Source organism: Heloderma suspectum, chromosome 4 (genome assembly GCF_057233095.1).
Source record: "Heloderma suspectum isolate Gila_16-S chromosome 4, 16-S_ref, whole genome shotgun sequence".
Lineage (NCBI taxonomy): Eukaryota > Metazoa > Chordata > Lepidosauria > Squamata > Helodermatidae > Heloderma > Heloderma suspectum.
In genome coordinates this window covers 40,759,559-40,776,243 of record NC_139461.1, presented here as the reverse complement: position 1 = coordinate 40,776,243, position 16,685 = coordinate 40,759,559, and the positions used below count along the sequence as shown (strand labels likewise).

The following is a 16,685-nucleotide window of genomic DNA, read 5'->3' as shown; positions in this document are numbered from 1 at the left end:
TGTGGGAAAGGAGATTATTGAAGTAGTGATTGCAATATTTTTTTTAACTGCAAAGCAAAAACATTGACTCATAGTATATAAAATGGTCCAGATAAATCCACAAATATGTAGTAGACGGATGCATCAAAAACACATTCAAATTGTCAATATATTATAATCATCATTGATTTATAATCATAAATACATTATAATAATCACAATAATAATTAATAAACTATAATCATTGCAAAGGTGTCTTTAAAATCTAATAAATTATTATAAATCATTTGTGATCAAATCTAAGCAGTACCCACTACAAATAATGATACTTTATGAATCATTGTCTTACTAATATCATTCAGCAAAAAATCAGTTTAAAACATGCTGGCCATTTTAGTCAGATACACATTCAATATTGGTCCCAATTTTGGCAATTTTTTAAACCTGTTTTTCAAACATACCAATTCCTTGCTGGTTGGTTGAGTATAGTCATGTCCATATTTAAGAAAAGAGATAGTGGGTCACTAGTTGGCCCTAGCAATGTCCTTCCCAAACTATATGCACAGAATTTCTTAAACAAGGGTTACTGAAAAATTCTGAGTTAGCAGAAGAAGACCGATTCTGTGATGTAAAATCTACAACTGATTGCTGCTTGGCATATTCAAAAATATACCAAAAATGGAGAACAATATTTGTATGCAGACTTTATGGATCTAGCCTTGCTTTGACCATTTTGATAATATTTATAGCAGGAACTTGAAAGACTGATTTTAAAATGTCCAGAGTTTCCAACACATTCCACATGTCTATGTTATTCTTTAGGGGGAATTGTACACTGGTTATAAGTAGTTTAGAGCATAATCCTACAGGACTGATGATCGATAGATGGAGGTCTCTGATCTTGGAGCCTTCTGCCTGTCCTAAGCCCCGCTGGCAATTGCTGAGCAGGGCAGGAGGAGGGATGGAGGTGTTTTCACCCCCTCTATTCTTCCTTTGTGTTATTTGTTTACCTTCCTGGGGGCAGGGACAGGAACATAGAGTTTTGTGATTCTGGATGATAAATGGCCCCTCCCCTCATCACACCCCCTTTCCTCCCTCACTTTCCTCTTCTGAAGTCACAATAGCATCTGCACTTGTGAAAGGCTGGGAGGTATGGGGGTGGTGATGAGGGGAAATCTGGGCAGGAATTCTCTCCACTCCAAGATCATAGCTCTGTCTGTGGCCTCAAGGGGGAGGGGATCTACCATATTGTATGGCCCCCTGGGATGCCACCCCAAGGACCATAGGACTGTGCTCATAGTCATGGAAAACCTGCTTTCTTCTAGTTAGGTGTACTGCCATAGTTATCCTCTTTGTCAGGTATGTTCCCCTCCTGGTTTGCCAATTAGCAGCCAGTTACCATACTGAAAATGACGAAAGTGCAAACCAAGCCTAACTTGGGGAAAGCAGTATTTTCTGTGACAAGATATTGTATAACCATTGTACAATATCCCCTGAGGAGAAATGCAGGCATTTGAAATGTGTTGGGAATCTGAATTGTGTTAAATTGTTGTTCCCAGTTGGCCCCATATGCAGAAGAAGTCTTGATGAGTCATTCTCAAAAGCAAGCAAGCATAGTCTCTGTGATCTTTTCAGAGATCCTGCCTTTCACCTTGCAAAGCCAGTAATGCCAAGGCTGTCCAACCCACCACAGCACAATGGCCAGATGGAAGACAAGTTCTGAATTTAATCTATTATAAGGGTGTAGTAACTTCCTCCCCCTTCATGGATCACTGCTTTGTTGTGGTGAAGGGGCTTGCGTAACTCAATGAAGCCATAAGCTATGCCGTGCAGGGCCACCAAGACGGACAGGTCATGGCAGAGAGTTCTGACAAAATGTGGTCCACTGGAGAAGGAAATGGCAACCCACTCCAGTATATTTGCCAAGAAAACCCCATGGAACGTAGCACAAGGCTAGAAGAAATGATGCCGGAAGATGAGCCCCTCAGGTCAGAAGGTGTCCAGTATACTACTGGGGAAGAGCAGAGGGTATTTCCAAGTAGCGCCAGAAAGAGTGAAGCACCTGGGCCAAAGCCGAAAGGACACTCAGCTGTGGATGTGTCTGGTGGTGAAAAGAAAATCCGATGCTGTAAAGAACAATATTGTTTAGGAACCTGGAATGTCAGATCAATAAATCAAGGTAAGCTGGAGGTGGTCAAACATGAGATGGCAAGAATGAACATCGACATCTTGGGAATCAGTGAACTAAAAAGGACAGGCATGGGCGAATTTAATTCAGGTGACCATCATATCTACTATTGTGGGCAAGAATCCCTTAGAAGAAATGGAGTAGCACTCATAGTCAACAAAAGGGTGGGAAAAGCAGTACTGGGGTACAATCTTAAAAACGATAGAATGATCTCAGTACGAATCCAAGGCAAACCATTCAACATCACAGTAATTCAAGTCTATGCCCCAACCACTGAGGCCGAAGAAGCTGAGGTTGATCGGTTCTATGAAGACCTACAACACCTTCTACAACTAACACCAAAAAAAGATGTCCTATTCATCATAGGGGATTGGAATGCTGAAGTAGGAAGTCAAGAAATCACTGGGATAACAGGCAGGCATGGCCTTGGTGTACAAAATGAAGCAGGACAAAGGCTAATAGAGTTTTGCCAAGAGAACACGCTGATCATAGCAAACACTCTTTTCCAACAGCACAAGAGACGACTCTACACATGGAGATCACCAGATGGTCAATATCGAAATCAGATTGATTATGTCCTTTGCAGCCAAAGATGGAGAAGCTCTATACAGTCAGTAAAAACAAGACCTGGAGCTGACTGTGGCTCAGATCATGAGCTTCTTGTTGCAAAATTTCAGCTTAAATTGAAGAACGTAGGGAAAACCACTAAACCATTCAGGTATGACCTAAATCATATCCCTTATGAATATACAGTGGAGATGAGGAATAGACTTCAGGGATTAGACCTGATAGACAGAGTGCCTGAGGAACTATGGACGGAGGTCCGTAACATTGTTCAGGAGGCAGCAACTCAATCCATCCCAAAGAAAAAAAAATGCAAGAAAGCCAAGTGGCTGTCTGATGAGGCTTTACAAATAGCTGAGGAAAGAAGGGAAGCGAAAAGCAAGGGAGAAAGGGGAAGATATATCCAACTGAATGCAGAGTTCCAGAGAACAGCAAGGAGAGACAAGAAGGCCTTCTTAAATGAACAATGCAAAGAAATCGAGGAAAACAACAGAATGGGAAAGATTAGAGATCTCTTCAAGAAAATTGGAGATCTCAAGGGACCATTTTGTGCAAAGACGGGCATGATAAAGGACAAAGAAGGCAGGGACGTAACAGAAGTAGATGAGATTAAGAAGAGGTGGCAAGAATACACAGAAGAACTATACAGGAAAGATCTGAATGTCCCTGATAGCCATGATAGTGTGGTCACTGAACTTCAGCCGGACATCCTAGAGAGTGAAGTCAAATGGGCCTTAGGAAGCATTACTAACAACAAAGCTAGTGGAGATGACAGTATTCCAGCTGAGCTATTTAAAATCCTAAAAGATGATGCTGTTAAACTGCTGCATTCAATATGCCAACAAATTTGGAACACTCAGCAGTGGTCACAAGACTGGAAAAGTTCAGTTTACATTCCAATTCCAAAGAAGGGCAATGCCAAAGAGTGTTCAAACTACCGCACAATTGCGCTCATTTCACATGCCAGCAAGGTGATGCTCAAAATCCTACAAGCTAGGCTTCAGCAGTATGCGAACCGAGAACTACCGGAAGTACAAGCTGGGTTTCGAAGATGCAGAGGAACTAGAGATCAAATCGCCAACATTCGCTGCATCATGGAGAAAGCAAGAGAATTCCAGAAAAACGTCTATTTCTGCTTCATTGACTACGCTAAAGCCTTTGATTGTGTGGATCACAACAAACTGTGGCAAATTCTGAAAGTGATGGGAGTACCAGACCACCTTACCTGTCTCCTGAGAAACCTGTACGAGGGCCAAGAAGCAACAGTAAGAACCAGACGTGGAACAACCGAGTGGTTCAAAATTGGGAAAGGAGTATGACAAGGCTGCATATTGTCACCTTGCTTATTTAACTTGTATGCAGAGTACATCATGAGAAATGCCGGGTTGGATGAATCAGAGGTCGGAATTAAGATTGCTGGGAGAATTATCAACAACCTCCGATATGCAGACGATACCACCCTAATGGCAGAAAGCGAAGAGGATCTCAAGAGCCTCTTGTTGAGGGTGAAAGAGGAGAGTGCAAAAGCTGGTTTGAAACTCAACATTAAAAAAACTAAGATCATGGCATCTGGCCCTATCACTTCCTGGCATATAGAAGGGGAAGAAATGGAAGCAGTGACAGATTTTACTTTCTTGGGCTCCAAGATCACCGCAGACAGTGACTGTAGCCATGAAATTAAAAGACGCTTGCTCCTTGGGAGGAAAGCTATGGCAAACCTAGACAGCATAGTAAGAAGCAGAGACATCACCTTGCCGACAAAGGTCCGTCTAATCAAAGCTATGGTTTTCCCAGTAGTAATGTATGGCTGTGAGAGCTGGACTATAAGGAAGGCTGAGCGCCGAAGAATTGATGCTTTCGACCTGTGGTGCTGGAGAAGACTCTTACGAGTCCCCTGGACTGCAAGGAGGTCAAATCAGTCCATCCTAAAGGAAATCAACCCTGAGTGCTCATTGGAAGGACAGATACTGAAGCTGAAGCTCAAATATTTTGGCCACCTAATGCGAAGAGAAAACTCTCTGGAAAAGACTTGATGCTGGGAAAGACTGAAGGCAAAAGGAGAAGGGGACGGCAGAGGATGAGATGGCTAGATAGCATCACCGATGCAATGAATATGAACTTGAGCACACTCCGGGAGAGAGCGGAGGACAGGAAGGCCTGGCATGCTATGGTCCATGGGGTCACGAAGAGTCGGACACGACTGAACGACTGAACAACAAAAGTAACTTCCTCATGGCACCTTGTCCCAGCACTGATTTTCAGAGAGTTTCTGTTATAAATGGGTTGTATGTAATGGAAATTTCCATTGGATCAAAGAGGGGTAGGATGCTATTAGATACAACCCAATGAGGTATGCAGGACTGGTGGCCATGTTTTCAAGTGTAAATAGAGAAGTTAAGACATTTGTTTGTTTTTGAAGAATATTTGAAACGTAATGCGTTTACTGTTTCCACAGAACATGCATTTCATGCAGTTCAGTATTGAAATACTAGATTTTTATTACGCTTGAATAATGCCTCAAATGTTTGTAAGGTTTATTAGTATGTGTATTTAATTTTAAATAGTTTCTAGGTGAAGTATTGCTGCCATCTTTTCCATTACTAATCCCCAATGCCATTTTCCAGAAATTCGTCAGAATTAAGTAATTTGTAATTACTATGCATCGGTTAAAAAGCAACATTAATCCAGTTTCTTTAGTATAATAAATAGTATGAGGATCGTGAAGTTAATCCGTTAATTCTGTAAAGTCCATTGGATATCCATTAATTGAACCATTATATTGTTTTAATGATGTACTTAGGTGATGGTGGAAAGGAGAAGCTGATCCCTTTAATTCAAGGCCCATCTGATACCAGAGACTTGCACAGCAGCAAATGGCTCAATGAAAGCAGAAAGCCAGAGTCTCTCCTTGCTCCAGATTTGTTAGCCTTCACAATTCAGATCCCTCAGCATAAGGACTACAGCTATAGTTCTGGTGAGTGCAAAATTCTTGAAAAAATTGTATTCTGTTATCCTTCTGTATCTAATATAGTATGCAGAAGGATGGTGAAGAGTTCTGGGGACACCCTAGAATAGCTGATGGAGAACATATTTGTTTCACATATTGCATGTGAAACATATTGAGATGCACTGCAGTCTCATTTAGAAAGTTGACATTGGAGCCCACTGTTTCAGTCTCCTTGAACTCTGCTAAAATAAGGTGCCTTAATATGATGTTCAGTATCCGAGGCCATATACCTATGCACAGCACTTGTTGGGGAATGCAAGCGGGAGGGTGCTATTGTACATATGTCCTGCTTGTGGGTTTTGTCACAGGCAACTGATTGGCCACCATGTGAACAGAATGATAAACTAGATGGGCTCTTGATCTGATCCAGCATGGCTCTTCTTAGGTTCTTATGATGTTACGTTGATTGCATGCATATATTGCCCTTGTGCCACTTTACTTTTTAAATACATTTGATGGCTAGTTTTTATTCCAGTTAATGCTTTCTATATAGATAGACTATACCAGGAAAAAAATGTTAATTCTTCTTCGTGGTCTCTGTGCATGACAAATGTGGGCTCTGCAACTGCACAGAGACTCGATTTGGGAAGCTTCTATAGCTGAGGAATTTTGGCGGGAACCACCATTGTGTGTGCCTTGTTTATTTTCGCAGCTTTTGCGATCACCCTCATGGGTGTATGGCCCTCAAGACCCCATTTCGAAAGTGCATCCGTTATGGGGCAAAATTGCCACTTTCTGACAGGCACTCTCTCTGCCTGTTCTGCCTTGGAGAGAGGCACATTGTTGAGGCTGGCCCTCATTATAAAGCTTTCTCGAAGCAGGCGAAAAAGCATTGACCTGATCAGTGAAAAGCCACACTTTGGAAATGGGCACTGGAATCAGTGAAGGAGCCTAAAGGTATGGCAGATGTGCCAACCTTGCCCTCACACAATCTGCTTGCTGTGCAAGAGCCTGCTCCAGTGTTGGAATCTTTAGCTTCTCAATATCGTACTCTGCCAAGTACACAAGATCCCCCCACCCCAGGCTGATCTTTACCATTTGCACTGGCAAAGAAGTTAACAGAAAAGGGAAAGCCTCTAAGCAGGCCAGTCTTTCTTCTTCAGAACTGAAAAAGAAGAAAAAGACTGCAAAAAACTAGCATGACTTTGCTCAGGATTGAGTATTGCACTCACCCGCCCCTTCTGACTTCACAAGCATCTCGAGACCGAAGGCAGCCTGTAGAGACCATGTCTCCCAGTACTCCAACGCAGGATGAAGCAGCAACCTGCGATACTGGTCATGTCTCCCACTGCTCCACCAATGCCTACCGGTCAAATGCAGTTGTCCGTACCCATTGTGCCACCAATGTTATTTTCACTGATACTGACGGTGAATCCTATCCCAGCAAGGGAACCCATTCCGATCACATCTCCATTGGAGAGCAAGATCTGGGATCCATCACCGACGGAATCACTTTTTTGACCACCTTGTCAATATGGGCTGGAAGGCTATGGTACAGGTCGTGACCGGCACCCGCAGTCGCCAGATTCAGGGTGCTCATTTGTGTCCTCTACAAGAGGTCATGCCTCTAGTTTTTACGAGCGGAGCCAGTATTGAGAGCAATCTAGATCACCGTTCTCTTAGAGGGACAGATGTTCAATCCGGTACGTGCAATACAGGAGACTCCAGGATTGGGTTGATTACTGTGATGAGCCCTATGGGCCATACTACCCTCACCATCCTGAGCCCTCCTATTAGGGTGAAAATGGTACTGCCGACAGCCGTTGGCTATGGTTTTGAGACTTCCGGACTGACAGGTTGCTTCCCATGCCCCGGCTTCGATCGCACAATGTGTTCAGCAGCTCCAGCCAGCTCAGCAACAGAATGTCCTGCCTGCCTTACTGCAGCTGCGTGCTGCACAATTACAGCCAGCCTTCTCTACTATTCAACCGCCGGCCACACTGCAGTTGGGTGCGCAGACCAATACTGGTGATAGTCAGTTGCTATCTATTGAAGAAAGGGAGAAGTGTGCACCACATCAGGAGTCTCAAATGTCCAGGATGGAGGGCTACCAATCTGACACCACGTTGCAGTCTTCTTGTTGTTGTTCAGTCGTTCAGTCGTGTCTGACTCTTCATGACACCATGGACCATAGCACGCCAGATAGCTGTCCTCCGCTATCTCCCGGAGTGTGCTCAAGTTCATATTCATTGCATCAGTGATGCTATCTAGCCATCTCATCCTCTGCTGTCCCCTTCTCCTTTTGCCTTCAATCTTTCCCAGCATCAGTGACTTTTCCAGTGACTTTTCTCTTCGCATTTGGTGGCCAAAATATTTGAAGTTCACCTTCAGTATCTGTCCTTCCAATGAGCAGTCAGGGTTGATTTCCTTTAGGATGGACTGATTTGACCTCCTTGCAGTCCAGGAGACTCATTAGAGTCTTCTCCAGTTGTTGTTGTTGTTCAGTCGTTCAGTCGTGTCCGACTCTTCGTGACCCCATGGACTATAGCACGCCAGGCCTTCCTGTCCTGCGCTCTCTCCCGGAGCGTGCTCAAGTTCATATTCATTGCATCCGTGATGCTATCTAGCCATCTCATCCTCTGCCGTCCCCTTCTCCTTTTGCCTTCATTCTTTCCCAGCATCAGGGTCTTTTCCAGGGAGTTTTCTCTTCTCATTAGGTGGCCAAAATATTGGAGCTTCAGCTTCATTATCTGTCCTTCCAATGAGCACTCAGGGTTGATTTCCTTGAGGATGGACTGATTTGACCTCCTTGCAGTCCAGGGCACTCATAAGAGTCTTCTCCAGCACCACAGTTCGAAAGCATCAATTCTTCGGCGCTCAGCCTTCCTTATAGTCCAGCTCTCACAGCCATACATTACTACTGGGAAAACCATAGCTTTGATTAGACGGACCTTTGTCGGCAAGGTGATGTCTCTGCTTCTGACTATGCTGTCTAGGTTGGCCATAGCTTTCCTCCCAAGGAGCAAGCGTCTTTTAATTTCATGGCTACAGTCACCGTCTGCGGTGATCTTGGAACCCAAGAAAGTAAAATCTGTCACTGCTTCCATTTCTTCCCCTTCTATATGCCAGGAAGTGATAGGGCCAGATGCCATGATCTTAGTTTTTTTAATGTTGAGTTTCAAACCAGCTTTTGCACTCTCCTCTTTCACCCTCAACAAGAGAGATCCTCTTCGCTTTCTGCCATTAGGGTGGTATCGTCTGCATATCGGAGGTTGTTGATAATTCTCCCAGCAATCTTAATTCCGACCTCTGATTCATCCAACCCGGCATTTCTCATGATGTACTCTGCATATAAGTTAAATAAGCAGGGTGACAATATGCAGCCTTGTCGTACTCCTTTCCCAATTTTGAACCAATCGGTTGTTCCATGTCTGGTTCTTACTGTTGCTTCTTGACCCTCGTACAGGTTTCTCAGGAGACAGGTAAGGTGGTCTGGTACTCCCATCACTTTCAGAATTTGCCACAGTTTGTTGTGATCCACACAATCAAAGGCTTTAGCGTAGTCAATGAAGCAGAAATAGACGTTTTTCTGGAATTCTCTTGCTTTCTCCATGATGCAGCGAATGTTGGCGATTTGATCTCTAGTTCCTCTGCCTCTTCTAAACCCAGCTTGTACTTCCGGTAGTTCTCGGTTCGCATACTGCTGAAGCCTAGCTTGTAGGATTTTGAGCATCACCTTGCTGGCATGTGAAATGAGCGCAATTGTGCGGTAGTTTGAACACTCTTTGGCGTTGCCCTTCTTTGGAACTGGAATGTAAACTGACCTTTTCCAGTCTTGTGGCCACTGTTGAGTGTCCCAGATTTGTTGGCATATTGAATGCAGCAGTTTAACAGCATCATCTTTTAGGATTTTAAATAGCTCAGCTGGAATACTGTCATCTCCGCTGGCTTTGTTGTTACTAATGCTTCCTAAGGCCCACTTGACTTCACTCTCTAGGATGTCCGGCTGAAGTTCAGTGACCGCACTATCATGGCTATCAGGGACATTCAGATCTTTCCTGTATAGTTCTTCTGTGTATTCTTGCCACCTCTTCTTAATCTCATCTGCTTCTGTTAGGTCCCTGCCTTCTTTGTCCTTGATCATGCCCGTCTTTGTGCAAAACATTCCCTTGATATCTCCGATTTTCTTGAAGAGATCTCTAGTCTTTCCCATTCTGTTGTTTTCCTCGATTTCTTTGCATTGTTCATTTAAGAAGGCCTTCTTGTCTCTCCTTGCTATTCTCTGGAACTCTGCATTCAGTTGGATATATCTTCCCCTTTCTCCCTTGTTTTTCGCTTCCCTTCTTTCGTGAGCTACTTGTAAAGCCTCCTCAGACAGCCACTTTGCTTTCTTGCATTTCTTTTTCTTTGGGATGGATTTCGTTGCTGCCTCCTGAACAATGTTACGGACCTCCGTCCATAGTTCCTCAGGCACTCTGTCTATCAGGTCTAATCCCTTAAATCTATTCATCACCTCCACTGTATATTCAGAAGGGATATGATTTAAGTTGTACCTGAATGGTTTGGTGGTTTTCCCTACGTTCTTCAATTTCAGCTGAAATTTTGCAACAAGAAGTAGCTCATGATCTGAGCCACAGTCAGCTCCAGGTCTTGTTTTGACTGACTGTATAGAGCTTCTCCATCTTTAGCGCAGAGTACATAATCAATCTGATTTCGATATTGACCATCGGTGATGTCCATGTGTAGAGTTGCCTCCTGTGCTGTTGGAAAAGAGTGTTTGCTGTGATCAGCGTGTTCTCTTGGCAAAACTCTATTAGCCTTTGTCCTGCTTCATTTTGTACACCAAGGCCATGCTTGCCTGTTATCCCGGTGATTTCTTGACTTCCTGCTTTAGCATTCCAATCCCCTATGATGAAGGGGACATCTTTTTTTGGTGTTAGTTGTAGAAGGTGTTGTAGGTCTTCATAGAACCGATCAACCTCAGCTTCTTCGGCCTCAGTGGTTGGGGCATAGACTTGAATTACTGTGATGTTGAATGGTTTGCCTTGGATTCGTACTGAGATCATTCTGTCGTTTTTGAGATTGTAACCCAGTACGGCTTTTCCCACCCTTTTGTTGACTATGAGTGCTACTCCATTTCTTCTAAGGGATTCTTGCCCACAGTAGTAGATATGATGGTCACCTGAATTAAATTCACCCATGCCTGTCCATCTTAGTTTGCTGATTCCCAAGATGTCGATGTTGAATCTTCTTGCCATCTCATGTTTGACCACCTCCAGCTTACCTTGATTCATTGATCTGACATTCCAGGTTCCTAAACAATATTGTTCTTTACAGCATCGGACTTTCTTTTCACCACCAGAAACATCCACAGCTGAGTGTCCTTTTGGCTTTGGCCCAGCTGCTTCACTCTTTCTGGTGCTACTTGGACATACCCTCTGCTCTTCCCCAGTTGTATATTGGACACCTTCCGACCTGAGGGGCTCATCTTCCGGCGTCATAACTGTTAGCCTTGTGCTACGTTCCATGGGGTTTTCTTGGCAAGAATACTGGAGTGGGTTGCCATTTCCTTCTCCAGTGGACCACATTTTGTCAGAACTCTCTGCCATGACCTGTCCGTCTTGGGTGGCCCTGCACGGCATAGCTTATGGCTTTACTGAGTTACGCAAGCCCCTTTGCCACAACAAGGCAGTGATCCATGAAGGGGGCAGTGTTCTTACCCCCTCTCCATATCATTGCTGGATGCAGTCATTGGCTCTAATGAATCCATATTTCCATCTGAGGATACCCCATCAAATCGGAATTGTGGCTATATGTGTGTGCACTGTCGACAGTGTGCTGGCTAACGAACTCAGCTGGATCTTGCTGACCTCCCATGAGTGGGAGCCGGACAAAACCGTTCTGAGCAGTGTCTTCCAGTGCTGGGGAATGCCAGAAATCAACCTTTTTGCCACACTGGAGAATGCCGTTTGCCTAACATTTTGTAGCAGAGCAGGGCAACGCCAGGGATCGACAGATGATGCCTTTGTCTTTAAGGGGAAGGGGTAGTGTTCTACCTGTCCCCTGCCTTTCCACTGATATCCAAGGTCCTGGCAAAGATTGGTAGAGAGAGCACCAAGTTCATCCTCATAACACCATGGTGGCCTCGCCAGATTTGGTTCACCCCTGTACTCAAGATGACAAAGGAGCAGTACTGACAGCTCCCATCGCATTTGTCTCTTCTCACAGAAGAGAAAGGCTGAATCTGGCACCCAGACCTAACAACTGTCTGCATGACGGCATGGAAGATCGGGTAACGGGCAACCTCGATCCCGGCAGGGATACAGAGGACGCTATGTACAAGCCTTCTACACAGCTCTCCTATTTGAGAAAATGGACTTATTTCTCTTCCTTCACCCATGCTCAAGGTTTTGATCCAGTACAGTGCTCTTTGCACCAAATTCTGCAATTTTTACTCTGTTCGAGAAGGGGCTGAAACTGTTGTCTCTACAAGTCTACCTATTTGCTGTTTCAGCGTTACACCCTCCTGCTGATAATTTTTTTTTTTTCTCACATCTGACAGCAAAACGATACCTAAAAGGAATAAGGAACCTGGCACCACCACTCTGTTCTATGGTGCTAAACTAAAGCCCTTCAGCGGGACTTAAGGCACTGTCCTCTAAACCATTTGAGTCCCTAGCAACTACAGATCTTTGCCTCCCTTCTCGGAAGGTAGCATTCTTGGTGGCCATTACATCTACACCCCGTGCCAGTGAACTCTCTGTACTCAGAGTAGACCAACCGTATCTCCTTTTTCATCGAGATAAAGTGGTGCTCAGGCCTGATACTGCATTTCTGCCTGAAGTTGTGTTGGCCTTTCATTTGAATCAGGACATTGTTTAGCCTGCTTTTTTTCTTCTCCTTCTATACATTTGGAGTTGACCCTGCACAAGCTTGAAGTTCACCGTGCCATGGCCTTTTACAAGTTGAGGACTGAACAGTTTTGGCTGTCACCCCACCTTTTTGTCTGCTAAGGTGGCAAGCGCAAGTTGAGCCTCTCTTGACTCAGCTCCTCACATCATGGGTTGTAAAGATTATTGATCTGTCGTATGAACTGGCTGGACTTGAACTGTCTGCCCCAGTCCGAGCTCACTGTATTCGTGTGATGCAATGTCGGTCGCATTTGACAGGGGGGTTGCCATCCCTGACCTGTGCCGCACTGCAACTTGGTCGACACCATCTACCTTTATTAGGCATTAAAGACTGGATGTTCAAGCTAGAGCTGACTGTCATGCCGTCCTCTCTTCTGTGTTGTAGTAGGACACAGACCTACAACCATTGTAAGTTAGCTTGCTACTTGCCCATATGTGTGATGCATAGAGATCGTGAAGAAGAAAGATAGGTTGCTACCTCTAACTGTAGTTCTTCGAGTGGTTGCCTGCACATAACCCACCCACCGTCCCCTCTTCAGTGGCTTACTCAAGATCGATGTTGAGTACCTAAGGTATTCATTTCTCTTGGTTTTGAGGCCACAATGTTGTTCTCAAGAAACTGAGGGAATAAGGGGGAACCCACTGAGGACATGCACACTGGGACAGTGGGGGAGGGGTTCCCACCAAAATTCCTCAGCTATAGAAGCTTCTCAAATTGAGGCTCTGCACAGGCGCAGAGCCCATATGTGTGAATGTGTAGATGATCACTTGAAGAAATATAGTTCCAGGTAGCAACCTGTCTTTCTTGCTATGTGATACATTGGCTGAAATCTTTAACGTATTTAACTTGTTTCCATTAGGTAATTTAAAGGAATGAAATGTTCTTATGAACACTTTAGAACGCTGGGTAAACTCCAACTAGACATTTAGCTTACAGTGCTGCTATGGGTCTGCAAACTCTGAGTGTTACGTAGCAACTTAGAGTGACTCCATGCCACTTTCCACCATGATACTATGAAGTATCACGGAGAACCCTTAATTGGGCCAACATCAAAGATGGGGCATGGAGGATGAACCCAAGAGTTTTAATTTTATGGAAGAAGTCAAGCTTTGGTTTAATTCCCATGTTCAGGATATTTCTTTTGTAATTCAATATCAACTTTAAACACTGAAAGCTGCTTCCAATTTTTGAAGGACACCCTCCTTCAGATTAGGCCAAGTAATATGAGAAAAAAAGTGCACTCTCGACACTTCGTTTAAGCATTTGAAGTGTTTCTAAGACAGTGATACATAGTACTGATACTTGGGACATAATGCTACATTTCATATTTATAAATTAGCCTGATCTACCCAGTCATTTTCAAGGAGCAGGGTAGTCAGGAAGGATATAAAATGTTTAGTTTGAAAACTCAAAAACTGTTTTACTTGCAGAAAGATTGAGACAGAAAAGTAATAAGCCAATTGGGAGACTCAATCAAACTCAGTGACTGGGCTTGGACAGCACAAAAACCCACAATGGGTTAAATAACCCACGATGGTGTATTTAACTCATTGTCAGTTATCATGTCATATGTTGGGAATTTTTTAATCTACAATGGCCTATTTGCCCAAAATAACACACTCTGATTACCCACGGTCTGCAGTAGGAGTTATTTAACCCACCATGGGTTATCGTGTCATCTGATGGGCACCATGGGTTATTTTGGTGACCTATAGAGTTGTGCTACAAGACTGGTTCAGATTGCTGCTGCTCTGCTCCTGTGGGTGTTCTCTGTGTTAAGGAAACAGCCTACACAGGCTTTCTTTCAGTAGTGTTTCTGGGGGTAAATGTGCAATTGGGAACACCCTAAGTCTGTAGGAGTGGGACCAAATTTCATATGCAGCCTCCCCTAGTCAGGAGGCATCCAGTGCACTGTCAAAGCCCTATGTGATTGCTCACAAAGGAACGAAAATACTGGGTGTGCCGAAAAGGGTGGTGGTGGCCTTGGAGGTTTACAGGAACAGGACCAAACTTCTTACACAGCTGTAGCACTTTTTCACTGATTTGCTAAAGCGCTATAGTGCCTTTTTGCTATAGCACTTTAGCAAAAAAAGAGCTACAGATGTGTATGAAGTTTGGTCCTGATCCTGCAAACCTCCAACGCCTTGTAGCTGTCACCCCCTTTTTGGTGCACCCAGAGTTTTTTCTCCTTTGTGAGTAATCACTCAGGATTTTGACAGTGGATCAGGTGCCTCCCAACTGGGGGAGGCTGTGTATGAAATGTTGTCCCAATCCTGCAAGCCCCCAAGGCTTTATAGCTGCCATGCACTTTTTGGTGCACTTGGAATATTCGCTCCTTGGTGATTAATCACACAGGGTTTTGATGGTGAATTGGGTGCCTCCTCACTAGGGGAGGCTGGGTATGAAGTTTGGTCCCAGTCCTGCAAACCTCCAATGCTTTAGAGTCACACACATCTTGTCGCAGTGATGCTCGAATGTTGTCAGTGGGTGAAACAGTGCCACTGTTCGGGTGGGAAGACTGCAGTGGAACAGGGGGTGGGGGATAACTCAGATTACACACAGTAGCTTAATAAACTACTCACAGTAGGTTATTAGCCCGTTTGTGTGGTGGGGCATCGTGGATTATTTAAAAAATAAACTACCATGGCTTAAAGTGACATCCCTATTAAGCCACTGTGGCTTAAAGTGATGTCTGAATGCAGCCAATGAGTTTCTGACACAGAGTATGTATGTATGTATGTATTTATTTGTGAACATTTCTACTCTATTTCTCGTGTTCCCAGTTACTGGAGTCTATCTAGTGGGAAGCTCCAATTGCTTGTTATAAATGTAAACTAGTGAAATAACAGATCATTTTATTTTTCATTAACACTGAACTAGATGTCAGTTTGATCTTGTTTGTAGGTCTTAAACAGGATAAAAAAAATATTTAAGTTGTAGGTTGAAGTCATACAAGGGACAGTGTTATAAATTTGTTTAATATTTTTTCCAATGCAGCAGAACATATTTTTCAAGGTGATAATTTTTCCTTTTAAAATATTTTTGGAACATTTAATCTCTTCTGCATCTTAGAGCTCTTCTAAAATGTTTTGCTGTGGTAGGTAGGATATTTCACGTGTGATCTTTTTTCTTCTTCCAAAAAGTATAAGGAGCAAGACCTATACTGCAGTCTGCAGAAACATAAATTATAACAGCAACAACAATGTTACTTGATACTTCCATACTTTGTAAAGGTTAATTTTGTTCAGTGGGGTTAATTGGAAAGGAAGGGATAGGCATAAAATCCAGGTTTGCCGCCTCACTTTTTTGTATTCAAGAGAGGGTAAAATCTGCCCATTTTTCTTATTCACAATTCAGGTTCAAGATGCCATCAACTCTTAACAGAGTCTAGACTGCAAACAGCATAGTTTTAGCTCAGTGTTTTACTTTATTTTCATATGTTACACAAACACACATGATCAAAATATTTAATATATTGACTTCTTAAAAATACAGCAAATGGGCAAGAACACTGTAATAATTAAAGACAATTCGCATTTATGGTTTGGGCATAAAAGCATAGAAAGTATACCCATCTATCTTGTTACATTTCCTCTTCTCTCCCCAAGGACTTAACTATGTACTTTATCTGTAATTGTTGCCAGTTTTCTGTCATGTTCCCACTGGATTTCTAGTGCAAAAAAAATCTTATCCTCCTGATGACAGAGCTTCCTTGAATGATTTCATGCTCTTTGCATTTTTGTTCACGGGAATTAGGAGCAAAATGTAACTACAGCTGAACATAGCATCTATTTTTGTAATTTTTAAGTTTATACTCCATTATTGGAGCTAAATGAAGAGATACAGGTGTTCTCCAGCTCAAGTCTGTTGGGATTTCTTGATGGCCAAGGCTTGAAAAGAAAATGCATGTGTTTCCAGAATCAAACAGCAGCTGTGAGACAAGGATTTATGCTTTTCTCAGAACTTTGGGATTTCAAAATGTTACATTTAATCACAGGCACAGAAAGAGTGCAAATGTTAAAGATGTTGCTTATAAAAGGAGGGAATTGATCTCTTTACCATACCAGGCAGTTGTGGGAATAGAGGAACAAAATA

The 16,685-nt window shown here is 43.4% G+C and overlaps 1 protein-coding gene across 13 annotated transcripts in view; it reads left to right on the top strand.

Moving 5' to 3' along the window:
- Positions 1-16,685, top strand: part of VPS13B (vacuolar protein sorting 13 homolog B) — a 623,510-nt gene that overhangs the window by 155,540 nt on the left and 451,285 nt on the right. For all 13 annotated transcript variants that reach the window (XM_084849024.1, XM_084849023.1, XM_084849026.1 and 10 more), the window contains one exon: positions 5,532-5,705. In XM_084849024.1, the coding sequence (XP_084705150.1) occupies positions 5,532-5,705 (174 nt within the window). The remainder of the gene's footprint in view (positions 1-5,531; positions 5,706-16,685) is intronic.